General features: G+C 43.9%; 1 protein-coding gene across 1 annotated transcript in view; it reads left to right on the top strand.

Annotated features, from left to right (window-relative positions):
* The first annotated feature begins 1,742 nt into the window (after positions 1-1,742).
* Positions 1,743-21,745, top strand: part of MPZL1 (myelin protein zero like 1) — a 61,515-nt gene continuing 41,512 nt past the window's right edge. Inside the window, exon 1 of the mRNA XM_027086411.1 lies at positions 1,743-2,049. Coding sequence (XP_026942212.1) covers positions 1,758-2,049 — 292 coding nt within the window. The 5' untranslated portion in view covers positions 1,743-1,757. The remainder of the gene's footprint in view (positions 2,050-21,745) is intronic.

Raw genomic sequence — 21,745 nt, 5'->3', positions numbered from 1 at the left:
CTGAACTTGTCACTTCCCTCTCATCACTCCCCACTGCCTATACGATAAAGACAACCCCAGGCTCTTCAAAATATTACCACAGCCTCCTTTTCCAGCATTCTCTCTTTCCCCTCTTTCACTCACTCCCCCTGAAGTTCCAAACCACACAGGATTAACCCACTATTCCTTGCACCCGATACTGCTTTCTTGTTTCTGAGTTTGCTTTTCCTGTTTCTCTCTGGTGAAAATTTATTCAGCCTTTAAAATCCACCTCAAATGCTACATCCTCTGTGCATCTTTTCCAGACACCTCACAGGCCAGTGGTTCTCAGAAGAGGGAGGTAGCTGTATTGAGGTACATCACAGTCAGTGGAGAAGCTTTTAACATAACATGTGTCTTTGAGAACCACTGTCCCTGTTGGCCTTACGGTTTCTCCTTTGTTCGACCTTCTCTTCAAGCATTGAAAAAGATTTAGTTCAGTAGTTGCTGCTACACTGACTGGTAGACTCTGTGCTTCTTGAGAGTAAAGTCTAGGTATTCTACCTCTACAGCACATAGTAATTGCTCACTTAATGCATTTGTATTCTTTCCAACCTATGACATTCCAGAAACACTTCATGAGGATCTTGCTGAGAGAGAAATAGAGTGAAATCGTTCTTTTTCTTTTTAGTTTTCCCTCACTAGTGCTAAAGTAATTATTATGAGTTTGCTGAACTATAAGGGTAGCAGGGTAAAATAGCTAAAATATCAGGAAAGGTGTTCATAAGGTTGACTTGAGACAAAACCCTGAAATGAGGGGCTGCATTTGGGTGCTCTCATCATGCTCTTCTCCCACTCTCATCCTAATTGTCTAATACTTGTTTCCTTCTCTCACACTATTGGCCTCCCATCTGGATTTTTTCCTTTTTTTCCTTCACCCTCATTTTTCTTGTGCTCCTGTCCTTCCGTTTCTCCCTCTTGTGGGCTGTTCTCATAAGGACTCTTCCAAACACTTTCCAGAATTTATTGGGCAACCAGTAAGTGGCAGACACCGTTCTGGGCCAAGGTAGCCAAGTGGAGCCGGCTCAGAACGGCACTTCAGAGTCTGGGTGGGGAACTTGACAATTTTTATTGACAAATCGAGGGATATTTTGTTTACAAAAGCAAAACAAACAAAACCCCATTCATTTGTGCTCCAGGTAGTAGGAAAGAGTTCCCCGTTCCCAACACTTTTTAAGCCAAAACAGGGGTCTCCTAAGAGGAGATTCAGACAAGATGGAGACTTCTTTTTAAGCTAGTAGATTTCTCAATATGCACACATAAATTATCTGATCCAGGCAAAGGACAGGCCTTAGAGACAGGACAAGGGGAGAGATGTGTTCTATCTGAACGACTGAATCAGAAGTCTCTCCCCATCGTAGCCCTCGTTTTTTGTTTTTTTGTTTTTTTAATTTTGTAAACGAACTGCTTCTTTTCCTTTAGGTAAGGCTCAGAGAAACCGGGAAAAGCTGAAACAGGCGAAGACAGACAATGAATAGATCTGGAGGACTGGACCCTTAAAGAGGCAGAGGAGACGCTGGCAGGGGGGGCGGGCGTGCCAGGACAGGCCAGCGGACAGCCACGCAGGCAGGCAGGCAGGCAGAGGGCTTGGCGGCGGTCGCCTCGGACAGCCGGGGACCTCCAGCGCCGGCATAAGGAGCCTGGGTGGGACCGAAAAGGCGGGGCCCCGCCTGCAGAGAGGGAGTGATGGACAGTCGGTGCCTTCCAATCGAGTCCTTCAAAGTGCGCGGAGCAGGCCAATGAGCGGGCAGCTGGGGCCGGCGCGGGGCCGAGGTCTGGGCGGAGGGCTGGCTGGCAGCGGCTGGGGCCGCGAGCGGGGATTGCGGCGTGGAGGTGCTAGCAGACGCGGGCGGCGGCGAGTCCGGAGCCCCCGGGCCGGAGCCGAGCTAACCGCAGTGGGGACCGGGGCCCAGAGCCGCGGCGACTGCGGCCGGAGGACGATGGCAGCGCCCGCCGGGGCCGGGGCACTGATTGCATCCCCAGACCGCAGGCGCTGGCTGTGGTCGATGTTTGCGGTGGCGCTCGGGCTCTGTGAGTGAAGCCGGGATGGCGGGGGCGGCGGGGCCAGGTGGCGGGCCCTGCGCGCGCGGGGCGCCGAGGTGGGGAGGGGGCGCGGCCTGCACGCCCTGGGGCCCGGGGAACGGAGCCGGCGGACCCCGCGACGGGCTGAAGGGGCGCGGAGCCTCTTTCTTCTTCCTGGATCCCTGCGTGTGGAGGAGGCGGGGAGAACTCCCTACCTTGCTCATTCCTGGGGGGCTGTCTGGGGAGCGGGCCCGGCGGGAGGCCGCATTGCGCCCTCGCTGAGTCGCCCACCGTCTCCGCCTGGCGACTCTGGGTCGCCCAGGCCCGCTTGGGATTCCGGTTCAGGAACCCGGGCTTCTGGCGTTCTCCACCTTCGGGAGGTGGCGGAAGGTTGCAGGGTTTTCATTTGTAGGGCCTTTGTTGATTGTTTCCCTTTTAAGCGACTGTTTTGTTTTACCTTGTTAGTTCCATTTCCAGTGCTCTCCAGCGCATTTTTTAAGCCTCAGAGATAGAAGGGTCCCGGAGTCTCATTTGTCTCATCTCTGTCGTCTGCAGAGCACCAGGAAGAAATTTACATTACTTCTGTGTTAGGATGCAAAGAGCTGGGAATACCACTGGAGTGACCTGGCTTAAAAGAGTTTGGTCCAATCCATAATAATTACAGTCCTAGTCACCGTAGTTTGACAAGACATAGGACATTAAAAGGCTCATTTTTCTTTAAAAAAAAAAAAAACAACACGTTTTTTTCCTTGCCAGATTTCATGAGTGAGACATAAAGTAAACCTCAGGCTGGATTTATTGAATTGGATGAGTTGTTTTACGGACATCTGCAGTGGTGTCTGCCACAGGACTCTTTTTGTGTGTGTTGTTCAAAGCAGAGTACTTGTTGCTGTCTCAGAATGTGGTTAAGTAATGGTTATAAAGAGAGCCAACTCCTAAAAAACCACGGAGCCTTGTTCATTTCTTTTGTTTTGCGAAATGTCAGTTGCATGACAATATCTGAACATGAGTATACTCAGTAATCACTTTCATGGAAAAGTTCTTCATGTAATCTTTGGAGCCAGGAAAAATACCATTTAATGAATGATTCCAGGAGCTGTAAAGTATAAACGTAAAAGTCCCCCCACCCTCTGGAGGTTGATAGATGAAGATATACTTTGTATATATAAGACAATCCATTCTGTATAAATGTCTCTCCTGAGGGGGAAAAAAAGGGTTAAAAAGCATGGGGGGTTTGTGGTGGTGGTGATGGTGGTAATATTCATGTTTTAAGTGAAGAAGTAGGAAATAGCTTAAAACTAAGGTGTATCAGAAATCTTGTGTGTTCAGACAGAATTATTATGCATAGGAGGCAGACACCCGTCTTTATTGAGGACAAGAGCAGTCAGAGTAATCTTAATTAAACTCAAGGTATTAAAAAGTAGCAGAACTGAAAAACTGAAAATTTATGGCTACTAATACAAAAAGATCATCAGAATTACATCTATATACACCTTGGACATATATAGCTCTTCCGTAATGAAGGATGAATGCTGATACGTGAAAGTCAGCAGCTGATGTTATTGGTTAATTTTAGAAAACTATCGAATGTTTCTTCTTTCAAGCTACCTTTTCTTATCATGAATAACTGTACATAGCAGTTCATGTTTGACAGAAAGTCTTCTCAAGTTTGATCTACATACAGTTGTTCAGCAAACATTTACTAAGCATTTTTTAAGTATTAAGCACAAAAAGTATTCTAGGAAGGACAGTCCCTGGCCTCACATAATTTATCGTTCAGTGGGAGAAACAAAGTGTGATAAACAATATGAGAAGTCTTTCATTAATGGTTTGCTGTGAGAGCACTAAGGAGAGTCATCATCTCAGACCGAAGTTCAGGCTGCTAGAGAAAGGGTTGCTTAAGCTAAGTAGGTGTTGGGAGAAAACAGTATAGGCAGAGTCATGAATGAACCTGTTGGTAGATCAGTGTCGTGAGAAGTTGGATCGTGTATAGGAGAGATGGTGGGAATTGAGGCAGGAGAGCCAGCCAGAGGCACTAACTCCTGAAGGACCTTGTTTGCCATTCATAAGGCTGAATTTTATCCTAAGGGCTGTGGGGAGCCTGTGAAGGATTTCTGTGTTTATCGAGATGTGAAGTGTGAGATAGAATGGTGTGAGGCTGAAGAAACCAGAGGGTTATTGTAACAATCCAGAGGAGGAGGATTGAAGACCCAAATTAAAGCAGTGGGTTATGAAGAGAGGTCATATCCGTGAGCTTGTTAGAAAGTGAATTTGGTGGGGCTTGGAAATCAATTTGATGTGGACTTGAAAGAGAGGAGTGTAAGATGACCCTAAGGTTTTGAGCTTGGAAAGCTGGGCATAGTTTTGGAAAGTAGGGCTTTTCACAGATGAAGATTGTGGATGAGGGGAAAGGAGTGTTGGAAGAAGAGGATGGTGAAGTTACTTTTGGATATGTTGAATTTAAGATGCTGCTGATATATCTCAGTAGAAATGGGACATTTGGGTAGATAGTTTTAGAGGTGAGGAGAAAGTTCTGGTAGGAAATAGAGAGCTGGGAGGCTTTATGCGGGTCGTAGTTAAAGCTATGGATTGCTTGGATGAGGTCAGCAAGGAAGAGTGTATTGAAGGAAATAGCAGAAGGCCAAGGACAGGGTCTTGGGGTATACAGAGCCTGACAAGGACGCTCGTTGAGTAAATGAAGAACCCGAAGAGTGTGGTGTCTTGGAAACTGAGAGAGAGTGAAGTTTTAAGGAAGAAGTTTTAACTGTGTCAGATGAAGAGAGAGTGAATACTTCAAGGATTCACTGAATGTGGCAACTGGAATGTCTTTGGTAACCCTTAGGTAGGAATGAACACACAGTGTATGAAGAATAAATCTCAGTAATTTGCATCACCCATTTCAGTAAATGGCGCTACCATCCATCTAACTGCTCAACCCAGAAACCTAGGATCTGCCCTTGATAATGCCCCATCCTTCACTCCCCACATCCAGTCAGTTCTCCCATCTCCAAAATACTTCTAGGAATCAACCACTTCTTTTTTTTTCTCTCTCTCACCCACTTTTTTTCTACCTGTGGTCCACTCCTAGCATTTTAGTCGAAATCACTGTCATTTCTTGCCTGTGATACTGTGATAGCCTCCCAGCTGGTCTCCCCATTTTCTCCTCTTGCCTCTTTTTAGTCCGTTCTTCACAGAACTGCAAGAATGACTTTATAAAACTGCAAATCAGATCATGTTGCTTTCTCGTTTAAAATTCTTAATGGCTTCCCGTTGCACTCTGAATGACATCCCAACTTCTCCCCATGGCCTATAGTTGTCTATGTGATCTGGTTTCTGCCCGCCTCTCTGACTTCAACTTGTGCCCCTTGCTCACTATATTCAAGCCATGCTGCCATCTTTCTGCTCTTAGACACTCATTCCCACCCCAGGTCCTTTGCACTTGCTTTTCCTGCTGCCTGGTGTGCTCTTTCCCCAAAACTGCCCAGGGCAGTCTCCTTTTCATCAGTGAGGCCTTAGCTTAAATGTCACTTCCTCAGAGAGGCCTTCTCCAACCACCCTATCCAGTGGGGTCCCCTGTTATCATTTCTTGGCCCTTTATGTCCTTATTGTAATTCCTCACTGTTTGGTGGTTCTTCTCTTTTCTCCTCCACTAGAATCCAGGACAGAGATAGTGTTGGCCTTGTTTATAGAAGTATCCCTAGTGCTTAGCGTAGTGGATATGATAGATACTAATAAATATTTATTAAATGTCAAGGAGGCGGATAACAGTTTGTTAGTAGTTTGCCACACGTAGTTAGGATTTAGCCTGGCACACAGTAGGTATTTTTAGCCTGGCACATAGTAGGTATCCAAGAAATGTTTGTTGAAAGAAGGAATATTTTTTCCAAGTGCGATTTTTATACATTATCTGATAATTATCACTCTTTGAGTACTATTTCATATTTCTTCAGAAATGTATGGAATGAATTAACATTCTTCAACCACTTTAAGCACTATAGTTTTGGAATTACTACTTATTATATACCAAAATTGTTTTATCACGTTTGTTATAGTATCTGAGTGTTTTATCAATAAAACTTTTATATTTTTTGAGGCTTGTTGACCAAGGTAGACTTCAAGTACTACCCCTGTAGTTGAAAGGCCACTAATCTAATTACCACTTCCCACAGCCTTTTACTCCTTATTTACTAGTTGAGATAATAAAACAAAAACTTAGTTTTTTTTTTTTTAAATATTCTACCATTCATTTTTACCCTAACTCCAGGGTATTCACTAGGCTCAGAAGCTGCCAAAAAAAGAAATAAAGACACTATTAAGTGAAAGAGAGATATATGTGAAAAGTATATAAAATGCAAATTTGCGTTTTCACAAAGCCTTTATTCACTTATTAAACCAAATGAACACCTACTGGGCTCCAGGCACTGTTTTAGGTACCGTGGATGCAGCGGGGAGCCTAGATTCTAGTGGGAGGTGACAGACTATTCAAATAAAATAATGAACACCAAAGGATGGTTTAAATTCCTGACAGTCACCACATTTAAGATATTCACCTATTGTGAAAGGTTGCAGTAAAAAAAAAAAAAAGAAAAGAGGGAGAGGGAATACTATTGGCATTACAAAATAGATTTTTTTTAACTTACAAAGGATCCATTGTAGGATTTCATTAATGGTTGCTCTTTCCTACAGAGTTTAAAATGTGATTTAATTGGGAAAAACATAAGGCTTCCCTGGTGGCGCAGTGGTTGACAGTCCGCCTGCCCGTGCAGGGGACGCGGGTTCGTGCCCCGGTCCGGGAAGATCCCACATACTGTGGAGAGGCTGGGCCCGTGAGCCATGGCCGCTGAGCCTGCGCGTTAGGAGCCTGTGCTCCGCCAACGGGAGAGGCCACAACAGTGAGAGGCCCACGTACCGCAAAAAAAACCAAAAACCAAAACATAATAGACACAGTTTTTCAGAAATATTGCTGCCTCCCCTCCACCTAGTTAATGCTGGTCTACCTGCTAAATATTTCTCACATTCCTTTCTATCGCCACTGAGGCTGATTTAGTGCAGCCACAATCACATTTCTCCTGGATGATTAGAATCTTTTAACTGGAGCCCAGTTGTGTTTTTATTGAATTGTATCTTTATCTGAGAATTTGGATTCTCTGTGTAGGACATGCATCTCACGTGTACCTAAACCTTGCAAAGATTTTAATCTTGCTAAGACCATTGGAGTCATTTTAAAAAAGAGAATAAGTGGTTTGCTTTGACATGGAATTCGTTATAGGTTAGTTTGGTCTTTAGCCTCCATCAAAGGAAATTTAATTATTAGAAGAACTAAAAGCATTGCCTGAGGTCTCAAGTATCAGATGGCTCTGGGTCTCCATCCCTAAGGCTGGTGAGATATGAAGGCTTCATATATCTTGAGTGATAGTCCTTTCTTCCTTTTCCACTCTTTGCCAAGCGCTTGACATTAGCAATGCCCTAGAGTCTAGACCAAAGTCATTGGAATTTTGGCTGCTAAGAAGGCAGAGGTCAGTTGGCTTTGTGACCATTTGTAGCGCCTGAATTGAGAAATTGCAATTGTCTCCTGGGACCTTTATATCTTTGCCCTTAAACCTCTTTATTTATTTATTATCTTTTTGAATGCATGTGGACTGCTGTAATTTTTTTTTTTTCACTTATAATTTTCCCTTGGTCCCATTAGGCCTTTATGAAAAGGATAATTTCATTGATAAATTCTTCTTCAGTGATTTATTCTTTTTTTTTTCCCCCTTCCAAACTCAAAGTCTCTTTAGAAATTGTGATCCTTTGTAATACCTTTGATCTACTCTCAGGGCCTGTGGCTTGAATAGTTTTCTAACAACTGTGATGTGTTGTACCCAGTTCTTAGGTTTAACTAATTGGCGTTAGAGAGGCAGTATGTCTTTGTTGAGCCTGAGTTATTTATTATTATAGATAAGATTGCCCCTTAGAATGAAATCCCTGACTTGAGTTTGTTAGTACTGTGCTGTAACTTGTAACCAGCTGAGCAAATGTCAGTGAATTTGCAATGAACATTTTCTATACTGAGACTCTGATATTCTACTTTGGCATCTGGGGAGTTCGTTATGTGCAATTTAAAACCATTTTAAAAATGCTTTTATCAGAATTAAGAAATGTCTTCTTTTCTCTCCAAACCTTAAAGAACCCAGTGTGCAGTTATGTAGGTTTAACGTAATCCTGTGCTTCTTCCAGATAACACTTTAAAAGATGAAGGTGCTATATTGTAGACTAAGCTTCAGTAAGAACTTATATGACCCTGTGCCAGACAGTTTCCTACAGTTACTCACATCCAGGTCATAATTGCTATTTACCTTCCTCTGAAGGGTGTTGCTAGGAAACATAAGCAAAGGACTCAGCTTCCTAAGAGAAAAATGTGTTAAAATGCAAATATTTGAAATCTCCTAAATGGTAAGAAGGGCAGAGAGAAAGTGAGTAGTTAGGGAGAAGTTTTGAATTAATTAACTCACATTTTATCTATCTATCTGTCTAGATATAGATACAGATTTTATATATATATTTATCTATATATATATCTTTTTCTTTTCAGCCAGGTATAACTTAGAAGTTTGGATATAAAACTAGGTTCATGTTATTTCTTTTGTTCTGCCCTCATTTATTGAGTGTGTACCATGTGCCAGGCCTTTGCTGATCAATTTATATCCATTATCTCATCTCCTTACAACTCTGTGTGATAATCATTATTTTTATTAATTTTACAGATGAGGAAACTAAGAATCAGACAGGTTGTGTAACTTGTACAAAATCACACAGCTAATATATGGTAGAGTTGGGACTCAAAACTCCAAAGCATATATTTGCAACCACTCTGCATTATTATAGAATTTCTTCTTCAAAGTTTCTAACCACTTTTTTGGAGGCTTCCAGGATGTCTTAAATGTTTGCAAAGAGTCTTTTAACTGTCCCAGGGCATCCACCAATGTCCTCGTCTCTGTGGTCATGTTTGTGCTGAGAACTCCATGCCTTGATGCTGCTGGCTCCACCCTAGAGGGATGAAGCTGCGCGGTGAAGCCCTCCTCACTAATGATGCAAAATCGTGCTCTGACTGCTCCTCAGGGATTGTTAAGGGTGTGGTTCTTGTAGTTTCTCACTCTGATACTGCTCCCTCTGGCGAGGACACAGCATGAATCCATTTATCCAAGTGTCTGACACCATGAGGCTCAGCAAGGTTCCTTGCCCTTCATCAGGAGGCACTACATGTTGACAAGCCGCTGAACCTTCCCTCTTCACTTGGGCTGAGTTCTCCCTGGAGGCTGTGCAGATCCTTCTGCAGTTAGACTCCTGGCAGGCTTGCCCTACAGGATGTCCAGACAGGCTCAGGGTGTTCAAACCAGAGGCTTCTCACTGGCCGCCTTTCCCTGGCCCCTCCACCCCATTGGAAGAGGTTCTGTAGCCCTGCTGCCTTGCTGCCTACCTTGAGCAGAAGTTCCAGCCCTTGTCTCTTAACTAGTAGGGAACTTTCAGTCTTGATCACTTTCAGCTGTTTGGAATTTAATTCCTCCCTCCCCCCCACCCCAGTGACTGCGAGTATAGAAGAACCCCAGTAAGGCTTGCTGAACTTTATACACTAGAGAGATTAGAAAATATTTCAATAATAAGCAGAGGTGATGCTGATTTGTATATGGATTTCAGAACAGAAAATGCTGAGGGGCAATTTCTCATTCTCATTTCAAATTATAGGTCCACATTCTCTTATCAGCAATTCCAAAATCCCAAAAGCTCTGAAACTGAAAGTTTTTTCCTAAGTTTGATACAAACTCTTTTTTTTTTTAAATTTATTTATTTTTGGCTGCGTTGGGCCTTCGTTGCTGCGCGCAGGCTTTTTCTAGTTGTGGCGAGTGGGCTTAGTTGCTCCGTGGCATGTGGGATCTTCCCGGACCAGGGCTACGAACCCGTGTCCCCTGCATTGGCAGGCGGATTCTTAACCACCGTGTCACCAGGGAAGTCCCAATACAAACTCTTTTGGCTGCAAAATTTGACCTGAACTAATGAGAGACTATTTTCAATCATGATCCACTTGGTAAGACCAATTACATGTTTCAATACAGAAATACTTACGTGTTTGTTTATGGGATGCTGCCCTATACCTGGTTGGGGCTGTTTATATAATATATAGTATATGCATTGTATTAATTTTCTGAAATCTGAAAAAGTCTACCTTCTGAAACACATCTAATACATAAAGCTAATGGCTTGCCACTTAATCGCCTTTAATCTGCTTTCTTAGTTTATGCTACCTTGGACTCGGCCTCCTCTTTATTCAAGGGGTTCTAGATCTGTAAACTGGCGCAAGTCTGGGAATTGATGGAGGAGACGTGACTTTTTGTTTTTATGATTCAAGTTAGACTTTTGTTCCCGTGACCTAGAATTTTTCTGCTTATATAGCTCAAGTAAGAATTTAGTTGGCTGCCCGTCTGTATCACTTCCAGGAGCACTGTGATCACCTAACCAGCGTTGTGTGTCCCTGTGAGTCAGGCTATTCTGGTTGGCTGCTTTCCCTCTGCTGTTCATTATGGTAACTATACCTGCCTTGCCTTTGACAGCTGAGTGCTGCCACTTCCCCGGACACTCCAGGATCCAGTTCCTTCCATCGCATTTAGGAAGCATCACATCAGTGTTAACAATTCCCTCTGTCAGTTCTGGCTTACAGAGAAGAGTGGTCCCGGGGCTCTTCAAAGATGCTGGGGCTCCTGTCACAAATTTATTTCTCATAGTTATGCTGAAAGGCATGTCTTCTGGACCTTCCCAGGGTGGATGATTGTGTCTTAAATGACAGATCCACTCTAACTTTCCAATCTTCCTGAACCTTCATTAAATCCCTTCCCCTAGGGACTTCCCTGGTGGCGCAGTAGCTGGGAATTCGCCTGCCAGTGCAGGGGACATGGGTTCGAGCCCTGGTCCGGGAAGATCCCTCATGCCATGGAGCAACTAAGCCCGTGCACCACAACTACTGAGCCCGTGTGCCACAACTACTGATGCCACGTGCCACAGCTACTGACACCTGCATGCCTAGAGCCCGTGCTCCACAACAAGAGAAGCCACTGCGATGAGAAGCCCACGCAGTGCAATGAAGAGTAGCCCCCGCTCGCCACAACTAGAGAAAGCCTGCATGCAGCAACAAAGACCCAATGCAGCCAAAATAAATAAATAAAGTAATTAATTAAAAAAAAAATCCTTTCCTCTACATTAAGCCAAGGCGGGTCTGGCATTCCAGGTTCATTTACTGTGGGCCACTTTGGGTCCGCGTTGTAGCCAAGGAACCAAAACAAACGTTAGAGCTCTTTCTAACGCCCTGAGTTGCGGCATTAAATGCAGAATATCTATTTTATGGGCTCTTACCGATCTATCTGGCCCGATTCAACTTTCTGTTCCTTCCGCCATTATCCCACATGCTTAGTATCCATTCCACACATATTCCCTGATTTCTGTCTGTGTGAGTTAGAAAAAATCAAGCAGTTGTTTTGGAGTGTAGTGCATCTCCTCATGGGTCACACTTTGTACCTGTAGGGGCCTTCTATGACGTGAGTCCCGTGATAAGTCTAGAATCAAAGAGTGGGATGGGTGGTCGAGACAATCAGCAGTGTCTTTCAAGGCAGCTGCCTCAGGGGAGGCCATTAAGGTTTCCTCCAGCAAAGCAGGGTTAATCTCAGGCTGGGGTCTGCTTCTTCTGGCAGAGAAGACTCTGATATTTCGGGGTTCCATGTCCCCAGCTTTATCAGGGTCTTCCCAACAGGGTCCCCACTCCTTCTCAGTCAGTGCCCTCACTTCAACAGTAGACACCTGTGAAGTTGGGAATTCAGATTGCTTTGTAATTCAGCCAATCTCAGGATGAAATTCTGGATTTGATTTTTAGCAGTCTCAGCCCTGTGGCTGTAGGAGATAAGGGTCCCTTTCAGGGTAGACACGGAAGTTTTCCGGTCATTTATGAACACTTGAGCTGGGAATTTGAATCCTTGAGCTCATCCTTTCCCCACTTTGTCTAGTGACTTTAGGAGCAATTAACCAATATCATTATCCTCATTCGTTTGACAAAAATGTTCAAAGGTGCTATATACATGGTCATCCAGAACCTTGCCTTTTGTAAGTGTTTGATTAGGAGTATTCACTGGTGATGCTTTGCATATCTCTGTGACCACATTGTGTCATGGGCTATCAGTGCTCTCTTTACTACTGGAAGTAGTCATTAGTGTCTTTAAGTCTCATCAGAGTGGAGAGCCAGTTCCAGAAGCCCCAGAACCAATTCAGAAAACTCATCCTTAAGATTCTCTTCTTCCAGAACCATTCTTGGTACCAAAATCTGTATTAGTCAGAATTCTCCACAGGACCAGAACCAGCAGGATAAATGGATGGATGGATGGATGGATGGATGGATAGATAGATATTTTAAGGAAATGACTCACACAACAGTGGAGGCTTGGCAAGTCTAAAATCTGCAGGGTAGGCTGGCAGGGTGGAAATTTAAGGAAGTAGTATAGTTGGAGTCTAAAGGCAGTCTGCTGGTAGAATGCTTTCTCATAGAGGTCAGTCTATGTTTTTTTAAGACCTTCAGCTGATTGGATGAGGCTCACCTAACACTAGGGAGGATAATCTGCTTTGCTCAGAGCCTGCCAAATTCAATGGTAATCTCATCCCAAAACACACCTTCCTAGAAACATCCACAGTAGTCTTTCAACAAAGATTATTGGTCCAGCTGGTGGCCCAGCCAAGTTGACACATAAAATTAACCGCCACACCAGTAATGAATTATAAAAGCCAAGCCATAAGTGGAGATCTCCAATTGTTGATTTCCCTTGATTGTAAACAGTTCTCTCCCTCGCTCTAGTTTAGCACTTCCTGTTCACACCTCAGGTCAGTGTGATCTGACTTCTGCCTCCTCTCACCTAGTTGACACTTTGATAAAGGTCCCCTGAGGTTGCCAAACCAACTGACGTATCAGTATTTCAGGTCTTTTCTTCCTGGACTATTTTGCTTCCTCGACATTTTTGACCACCTTGATCTTATTTCCTTTGTCTTTGTGACATTACTTGTGATTCTCATTCCTCTTCCCTGTCTGCTCCAAGCGTCCTCCCTCTGCCTGTGCCCCAACATTGATTTTAAGGTTCTGCTCTCAGCCATCTGCTAGTCTCATCACGTGCTCATCTTTGGTGACCTCATCCAATTTTGTTCTTTTTACTGCAGTTCATATCTGGCAGGTAAGGCATTCGATAAAGATTTGTTAAATAAATGGTGACTCCCAAATATATCTCCTGTGGTCTGAACTGCAGACTCTTACCCACTGCCCATATCCATTTGAATGTCTAGAGGCACCTCAAACTTAGTATGTTCAAAACTCCACTCCACGTATCTCTCCTTTCCAAACTCTGCCTCTACTTCACTCCAGTGGCCATTATTCTTGTTGTTTCCCACTGTCCCATTTGCCTCTCTCTCAGACAAGAACTTGGACATCATCTTAGAATCCTTCCTTTCCCTCACCCCACCTCCATGGGTTTAATCAGGGCCCTGACAATGTTTACCTTCTATTTCTGAATCCACCCCTTGTTTTCCATTGCAATTGGACAAGTGCCAATCTTTCTAAGTCCAGATGACTGCGAGAGCCTCCTAACCGGTCTCCCTAATGCAAGTCAAGTTCCGCTCAGGTCCACCCTCCCAGTTGTTGCCAGAGGGATCTCTCGTGGGCAGCCTTAATTGTGCTACCGTCTGCTAAGACCCTCCATCCCTCCCCATAGTCTCCGGGGTAAGCTCAGGTCCTTAGCTTGCTTCATGTGTTCTGCCCTGTCACCTGCCATTCCCTTCCTTGCGCTTTATTGATTGTTTGCAACATTTCCGCATGGTTCGCTATTTTGTCTCCTTGATCTTCTGTGTGGTATGTTCAGTCTCCCTCCTGATTACCCTTCTCCCTATTTATTTACTCGGCTACCCCTATTTAGCCTTCCTATCTCAAGTGCAAGCTCGTCTGGCAGATATTCTGAGGCAAGTGCCCTGCCTCTAAGCTTCTGCTCTGTCACTTCATCTGAAATTATCTTTTTATATGATTGTTTCTCTAAATGCAGAACCGTGCCTTATTCATCTTTAGGTCTCCAAGACTTAGCACACTACCTGGAACGTAGTAAGTGTTTAGTAGATGTTAGGTGAACTGTTGAAATGAACCCCATGTAGGAACTATAAACATTAGAGCAGAGATTGAGTGAAAATAAGGAGGTGGGTCCTTCTGGGACTTGGAATCTCAAGATGCAGGGAGCAGTCAGATGTCAGTTTTATAGTTCAGACATTGGATTTGACAGTGATATGGCTCGGGGGGAAACTGTCTAACCAAGCTCTCGAGGGCATTGTATCTAGTAAGAACATCATGTCAGCTTATTGATTTTCAGTGAGCATTATAAATGCTGGGGTGCTAGAATGTTTAAGTGCATTGAGTTGTTAATGTATTTTTCTCCCTGTCCAAAGACAGACTGTCCTCACAAGATTGCCCAGGGATTATGGGATCAACTCAATGGATGTCTGTTGAATGACCATGATGGCTATGATCGTCAAGCCATGATAGCCTGAAACATCCCTCTCTCCATGGTAGGCATATAACTGGCAGATACATTGGATTGGTTAAGTCGTCCTCTTCACTGGAGAGTGCTGTCGCATACTGACAATGACACTTTAGACATGAGGAGACAGCCTAGAAACCTTCATTGGAAACCTTGATAGTTTCCTGCATCTTGAGAGTTTTCCTGGACAGAGAGCCTATCGTATAGAGTGGATTCCCTCTACAGATGACTAACATCATCTATTGATTGTTGATAGTTCTTGCAAAATTTGTAGACCTTTTTTTTTTTCTTTAAGTAATCGGTTCTATACCAGATTTCAAGGTATATAATATACTAATGTTGAATGGGAAGAACGTTAGACTTAGGAGTCAGAGTACACAAAAGTGAACACAAACACAGTGAACACTCACGTCAATTACCAGTGCAATGGCACAAAATAAAATGAGCATACAACCGCTAACCCCATTATTTGCTGGTCTCCATTGCTGTAGTTTGTATTCTCCCTGCTGTTTATAGCTGAAAATACATTATTTCTTCACTGTATGTTTCTTCTTTCTCGGTTCTTCCACTAGAGTATAAATCTCCACTAAGGCCCAGAAAGTGCCTGGGACATAGTGGGAACCCAGTAAGTGTTTGTTGAATATATTTGTTGGGGGTGGGCAGAGTGTTGCTATAGTACTTTATTAAAGTTTGTTAGTTGAAAGTTTTGAAATAAGAGAGCTTTTTGAACTTTTAAATAAAACTGTCTAAAACTCTAAGGTATACTTTACCGTATACAACTGTGGAAATTGAGCTCTGGAATTCCCAGTAGGTGCTGCCTTCCCACAAGCATTGCCATGACACCCTAAGAAGCCCCAGGGAGCCCACTACGCAGCTGTATACCTGGGGAATGCAGCCAGAGAACTTGTTTGTCCCTTACTCTCGGAGAGTATCTGGATTTACCCTTTCATTCTTCATATCCCCGTTGACCACAGTCACCTGTGGGAGGTCCCTGGATGCATGCTGTCTCTTGAGGAGTTGTTTCTTACTACTGAGAACATCTTCTACCGTGGCCATCTCTCTTACCCTTTTGTCTTCTCTGAGCCTCGTCATCAGCAGAAAATGCACCAACTCCAAAATCTCATCCTACTCTTCAAGTGCGACCTCCTTCTTACAGTCTCACTGCAGCACTTTCTGGAACTGATTAAGACGTATGATTCTTTCCAACTCTCTTATTTACATTAGTCACTTCCCTTCTGCTCCTCTCTCTGTCTCCAGCTTGGAGTCCATGGTCCATTGTTGTAATCACTCCCTTTCAAATACTCCTACTTCCCTTGCCCTTTTGTCCCTCCATTGTAATCAGCTGGCCAACCCCCAGCCCTATCATCTCTTTTCATCTCCTCAAGAATCTGTTGCTTTAGTCATTGCCTCTCTTTGGATCATTCTTAGTACAATACAGACAAGCTCTAGAATTTCTGATCTTTCAAAGTCCTTTCTTGGTCTCACAGTCTCCTCAGCTACATTTCTGAAAAGTTGTCTGTACTCCTGTCTTTGTGCACATCTCTGCCCTTCCCACCCGTTCTCACAGGCTGCCCCCTCCACACCGCTGAAACTTCTCACGTCAGGGTCACCAGTGCACCCCAAGTTGCCAGACTCTCTAGATCCTTTTCTGTAGTCATCGTCTGAGACCCCCTGCCATTCCTCTTCTCTTTTCTTTCCTGACACCCCATTCTCTAGTTTTCTTCCCCTCTCCCAATCTGCTCCCTTTCATCCACCTTTGTCAGGGTCTTCCTTCTCTCCACACCTGCCCTTACAGGGTCTGGTGTTCCTCCAGACTTAGGCCTGACCCTCATCTTTCACTACATTATTTTCTGAGGTGATGGCATTCTCTTCTGTGGTTTTCAGTGCTGTACCACCTGCACGCTGGTAACTTCAGAAAGTTATGCACAGCCCAGACCTCTGAGTTTCAGACCTGCGTATCCAGTTCCCTACTTGACTCCATCTGGAGGTCTCATAGACATCGCAAACTTAACATTTCCAAAAGTGCAGGTTGATTTCTGTTCCTTCTCCCCAGTTAAATCTCTAGCTCTGTAAGCACTTTACTTATTCAGTTGCTCAGGCCAGAAACTCAGGAGTTATTCTTGATGTATTCTTTTTCTTCATTCCCATATTAAGCTATCAGCAAGAAATCCTGTTGGTTGTCCATTTCTCTTTCCATCTTCTCTCCTCCGGTCCAGGTCACCACTGCTCTATCCCAGAACTATTGCGGTAATTTTTTTTTTTTTTTTTTTTTGCTGTACGTGGGCCTCTCACTGTTGTGGCCTTTCCCGTTGCGGAGCGCAGGCTCAGTGGCCATGGCTCACAGGCCCAGCCGCTCCGCGGCATGTGGGATCTTCCCAGACCGGGGCACGAACCCGTGTCACCTGCATCGGCAGGCGGACTCTCAACCACTGCGCCACCAGGGAAGCACTATTGCAGTAAATTCTTAATGAATTTCCCTCCTGCTGCCCACATTCCCCTCCATTAGAACTATTTTAAAGTGCATGTCATTTACCTGAAACGTTTTAAAACCTGTTGGTATGATCAAATTATTCTTGTTTCCATAATGTCAAAAGCCTGGAATATAAGCATAAGAGTATATTGCTTAATTGTAGTATTATGGGCAGATGTATTAATAGTAACTTTCAAATGAAAAAGATACTATCCAACTTTTACAATAAATATACATGGATTGCCTTAAGGAATTTTGGTAAGGAGTCTGTTATCAGTCTACCATAGTCATAATAGATAGTTTCATTTTGTAACTAGCGCACAAACTCTAGATGTTGTTTTCTAGGTGGTGGTGATAGTGGTAACTTTAAACCAATGTGTACTATGTCTGATATGGTAGAGAGTTGTAAGTGTGATAGAGGGATGTCTTTTTTAACTCATTCAGTTGATAGGTTTGTTGATGGGGTTTATCACTCAAAATCAGACACTTTGCGAGAACGTTCTGCAGATCTTTTTATGGCTGTTGGAGCCAGCTTCATACGCAGGCAATCAGCACAGTCACGCAGGACCTCACACTCAAAGGACCTTATAACCAGCTTGGCGTTTACTGCTCTGAGGCCACCGTCTTGAAAGTCTTAATGATTTTATCTTTGAATGTGTACTTTGTAAGTGAAGTCTGATGAGGCAGTGGGGTGTGCGTGGGGCTCAGAGCCTGAGCTCACGTGGAAGCTTGCCTCCTGCAGCCTCCTTGCCTCCCAGGGATGGGTTTTTGCTCTCCAGTCCCAGGTGCCTTGGGGTATTCTTGGGTGGAGCGGCACGGTGACCATTCCCTTCCCCCTGGGCTGGCAGCACCCTGGTGAGTTTGGTGGGCAACTCAGCAGTGTCCTCTTACCCTCCTGATCCAAGTACCAAGCCCTCTCCCACCCCTGTCTTGGACCCTGCAAATTGTGTAGCTCCTGGCTGTGTAGGGTGACTGTTAGCAAGTACTGTGGGAAGTTTCTGGACTAAAATCATATTGCTTATGCTTTATGGTCTGGAGTTGGCAGTGTGACCAATCATTTGCTCTTTATACTGGAGCAATCCCAAAGTCATTCTCTAAGAGAAGTGCTGCTTTGCTTGCCCGGGGCATTCCCATGGCTCACCTCCCACCCGTGAGCGAGATGGCCACAGATCTAGGTGAGGGGTTTGATTTGGCACCTCAGTTTTTACAGTCCACCTGCTTTGTTCTTTGATCTGTCAAGAATGTGGATCTACCTTTGATAATCAGCACAGACCCACACTGGCAAAGAATATAACAGGAAATGTTTCGCCGAACAACTTTTATCAGGAGCCCAGCTAAGGGAAGTGATATTTGTAGAGGATTGTTCAAGTGATATGCAGTCCATTTATTTCTGTAGCTGTTCCCCGTCCTGTCCTTGGTTTCGCTTTGTACTTGGACAGTCATGCTTTGGATCCTTACACAGTTGCTTTCTTTGAATCCTGTTGTGGTGTAACGTCATCAGCATTTTTTTTAGGGGTGTCAGGAGAGCCTGCTTTATAAAACTCACTGTTGGACTGCTCCAAGTTGTTCTTGAAGACATGTCTCCTGCATTACTCAGGGTGTCCTACGTGAGAAATCTTTCCTGGAGACGGTGGCCAGGAAAAGCTTTGTTTTAGCCAGTATATAGACCATATCTCCTGCATATATGTGTTCTGTTACCCTACCCTCAGCATTGATCTTTTAATGGATATTATCCTGATTTCATGTTTTATTTAATATTTATGTTTACACGTATTTTTAGGAAGCCACATCAACTCCTTCATATAACTAGGCAGAGTATAAATAAATGAAAGTAACGATGCCTCTTGCTTCCAGTAGTCAAGTCATAGTGTTTTATTTTCCATTGCTCCGATTCCGGTTAACTTGGCCTCTGTCTCTGGACTCTGCATGAACAACTGTTGACCAGTATTTACTTAGAGATTACTTTAGAACACCTTCCATTTCAAAAAAAAAGTAGATCTCATGGAGGCGGAATGGGCAGCCTTTCTGTCCTCTACTTTCAGCACTGTTTACACCATTCTCAAAGCTAGCCAATCCACTAGCATTGCTGTGTACACCTGGGGATCCTGACACTGTGAAAGTGCTTGGCAGGTACACTAGAGGACTGTGGGAGTGACCTCTGCCCTCAAGGTGCTTAGAGTCCATTTGGAGAGGTAACTAATGTGCATGAAGTAAATGGGACTGACATTTTTAGACTCCTTACTAATGCAATAGTTTTTCAGAGAAAAGAGGCTATTGTCTATTTTGATAGATGCTTTTTATAGTCCAGAAGCACCGCATTGCACAAATACACCTAAATGTTTTTGCAGCTGCTTATTTATTTATCAAATAGATGTATGGAGCTTATCATAGGCCAGGTACTCTAATAAGCCCTTTATAAATATTAACTCATTTCATTTCCATAATAACCCTATGAGGTAGATACTGTTATTAGAGTACATTTACAGTAGTAGCAGCTGAAGCAACAACAGGTTTTTGCCCAAGGTTGTTATTTCATTATTCCTTGTTATTTCAGGTAGCTCTCTGGCTGCTAGCGTTGCAGACCACAGAGCCACACCGGTGGTTTCCCAGGAAAAAGTGTAGATATCTTGTAAAAAACTTACCTTACTAGGGGGAGAATTTTTGAAGTGTAAGATAAATAAGATCCATTAGAAAGTATATCTGAATGAAGACAAGAGGTTTTCTTTGTTTGTTTTTTGGCCACGCGGCTCGCGGAACATTAGTTCCCCAACCAGGGATCGAACCCAGTCCCACGCCACCAAAAGTGCCAAGTCCTAACCACTGGACCACCAGGGAATTCCCCCCAAGAGTTCTGTAAGAACTTAGGCATCCACAGATGGGTTTTCCCACTTCCTCCCTCTGAAATAAGTTTACGTATAGGCCTTAATAAAAGTCCTTATTATGGCTACTTTACAATAGTGGGTGAACATTTTATCCATTTATATCATTAAATTTATTTACTTTAAATTGGGAGTGAAATCATAACAGAATGATATCTGCTGCCATCAATTCAAGAATAAATATTGCTGTGATCACTCCACAGAGGTGAGACGGACACCAACAGCCCCACACCCCATATTCGGTTCAGATATAAGAATTGATGATGCCACATGTGTACCAAGAAGGTATGAAGAGATTTGTTAGTCATGTAATAAGGCTTTCTGGGAAGGGCAGGGCAGGCTTCTCAAGCTGGTCCAAAAGTGGCTTGAAAGAACAGGGAAATAAGTCTGGCTTTGCTTTTATTTTGATTAGATGATGGGGCCTGAGGTCAGAGCTCCCATCTGTGCTTCGGGCCAGGGCTTGGTTTTAGCTTCCCGTCTGCCCCAAAGGAGGGGTCACCTGGGTTTTCTTAGCAGCTTCCCCTCGGGGGAAGGGGATTGGAACAGCTTGAAAGTTGTCAGCAAACATCAGATTCTCTATTACAAATATAGTTTTAAGTGCTTATCGTTGTTTATATTGTGGGGCAAAAATGTTGTCTCTGTACTAAGTAAACACCATTAATCTAATGTTGCAAATGGAAGATTCAGCACATTCTGTTAAGAATGTTTTTGGAGGATACAAGGGCATATCCTGTGTATCTTTCAAAAACACTGAAAATTTAACATCTCCAATATGTGTGGGTTAAAAATGATGCTGAAGGGCTTCCCTGGTGGCACAGTGGTTAAGAATCTGCCTGCCAATGCAGGGGACACGGGTTCGAGCCCTGGTCCGAGAATATCCCACATGCCGTGGAGCTACTGAGCCTGTGCTCTGGAGCCCGCGAACCACAACTACTGAGCCCTTGCGCTACAACTACTGAAGCCCACGCACGTAGAGCCCGTGCTACGCAACAAGAGAAGCCACCGCAATGAGAAGCCCCCACCACAACGAAGAGTAGCCCCCACTCGCTGCAACTAGAGAAAGCCTGCTCACAGCAACAAAGACCCAACGCAGCCAAAAATGAATAAATAAAATAAATTCATTTAAAAAAAAACAAAAAACAATGATGCTGAAATATTGGGTATTGCCTGAGTCACTGTGGGCAAAGAAGCCTTTTTTTTTTTTTAAAGCATTTTATTTTTTAAATTTTATTTATTTATTTTTGGCTGTGTTGGGTCTTCGTTTCTGTGCGAGGGCTTTCTCTAGCTGCATTGAGCGGGGGCCACTCTTAATCGCGGCGCGTGGGCCTCTCACTATCGTGGCCTCTCTTGTTGCGGAGCACAGGCTGCAGACGCGCAGGCTCAGTAGTTGTGGCTCACGGGCCTAGTTGCTCCGCGGCATGTGGGATCTTCCCAGACCAGGGTTCGAACCTGTGTCCCCTGCATCAGCAGGCAGATTCTCAACCACTGCGCCACCAGGGAAGCCAAGAAGCTTTTTTTTTTAAGCTTTGTTTTTATGGCATTAATGATTTCTAAGTTTTATCACATTCTTTTTGTACTTCATTAGACAGATCCTTAATAAATAGGAACTCTTTTTTAACTGAGTTTTTATAAAAAATTACCTGTATACAATATTTAAAGGTTACTTTCCATTTACAGTTATTACAAAATATTGGCTGTATTCCCCGTGTCATCCTTGAGTTTATCTTACACCCACTAGTTTGTACCTTCCACTCCCCCACCCCTATGTGCCCCTC

The sequence above is a fragment of the Aethalodelphis obliquidens genome, unplaced genomic scaffold (genome assembly GCF_003676395.1).
Source record: "Aethalodelphis obliquidens isolate GAN/ISIS:26980383/991018 unplaced genomic scaffold, ASM367639v1 scaffold55, whole genome shotgun sequence".
In the NCBI taxonomy this organism is placed as follows: domain Eukaryota; kingdom Metazoa; phylum Chordata; class Mammalia; order Artiodactyla; family Delphinidae; genus Aethalodelphis; species Aethalodelphis obliquidens.
Note: the sequence above shows the minus strand (reverse complement) of the source record. Positions and strands in the feature narration are given on the sequence as shown.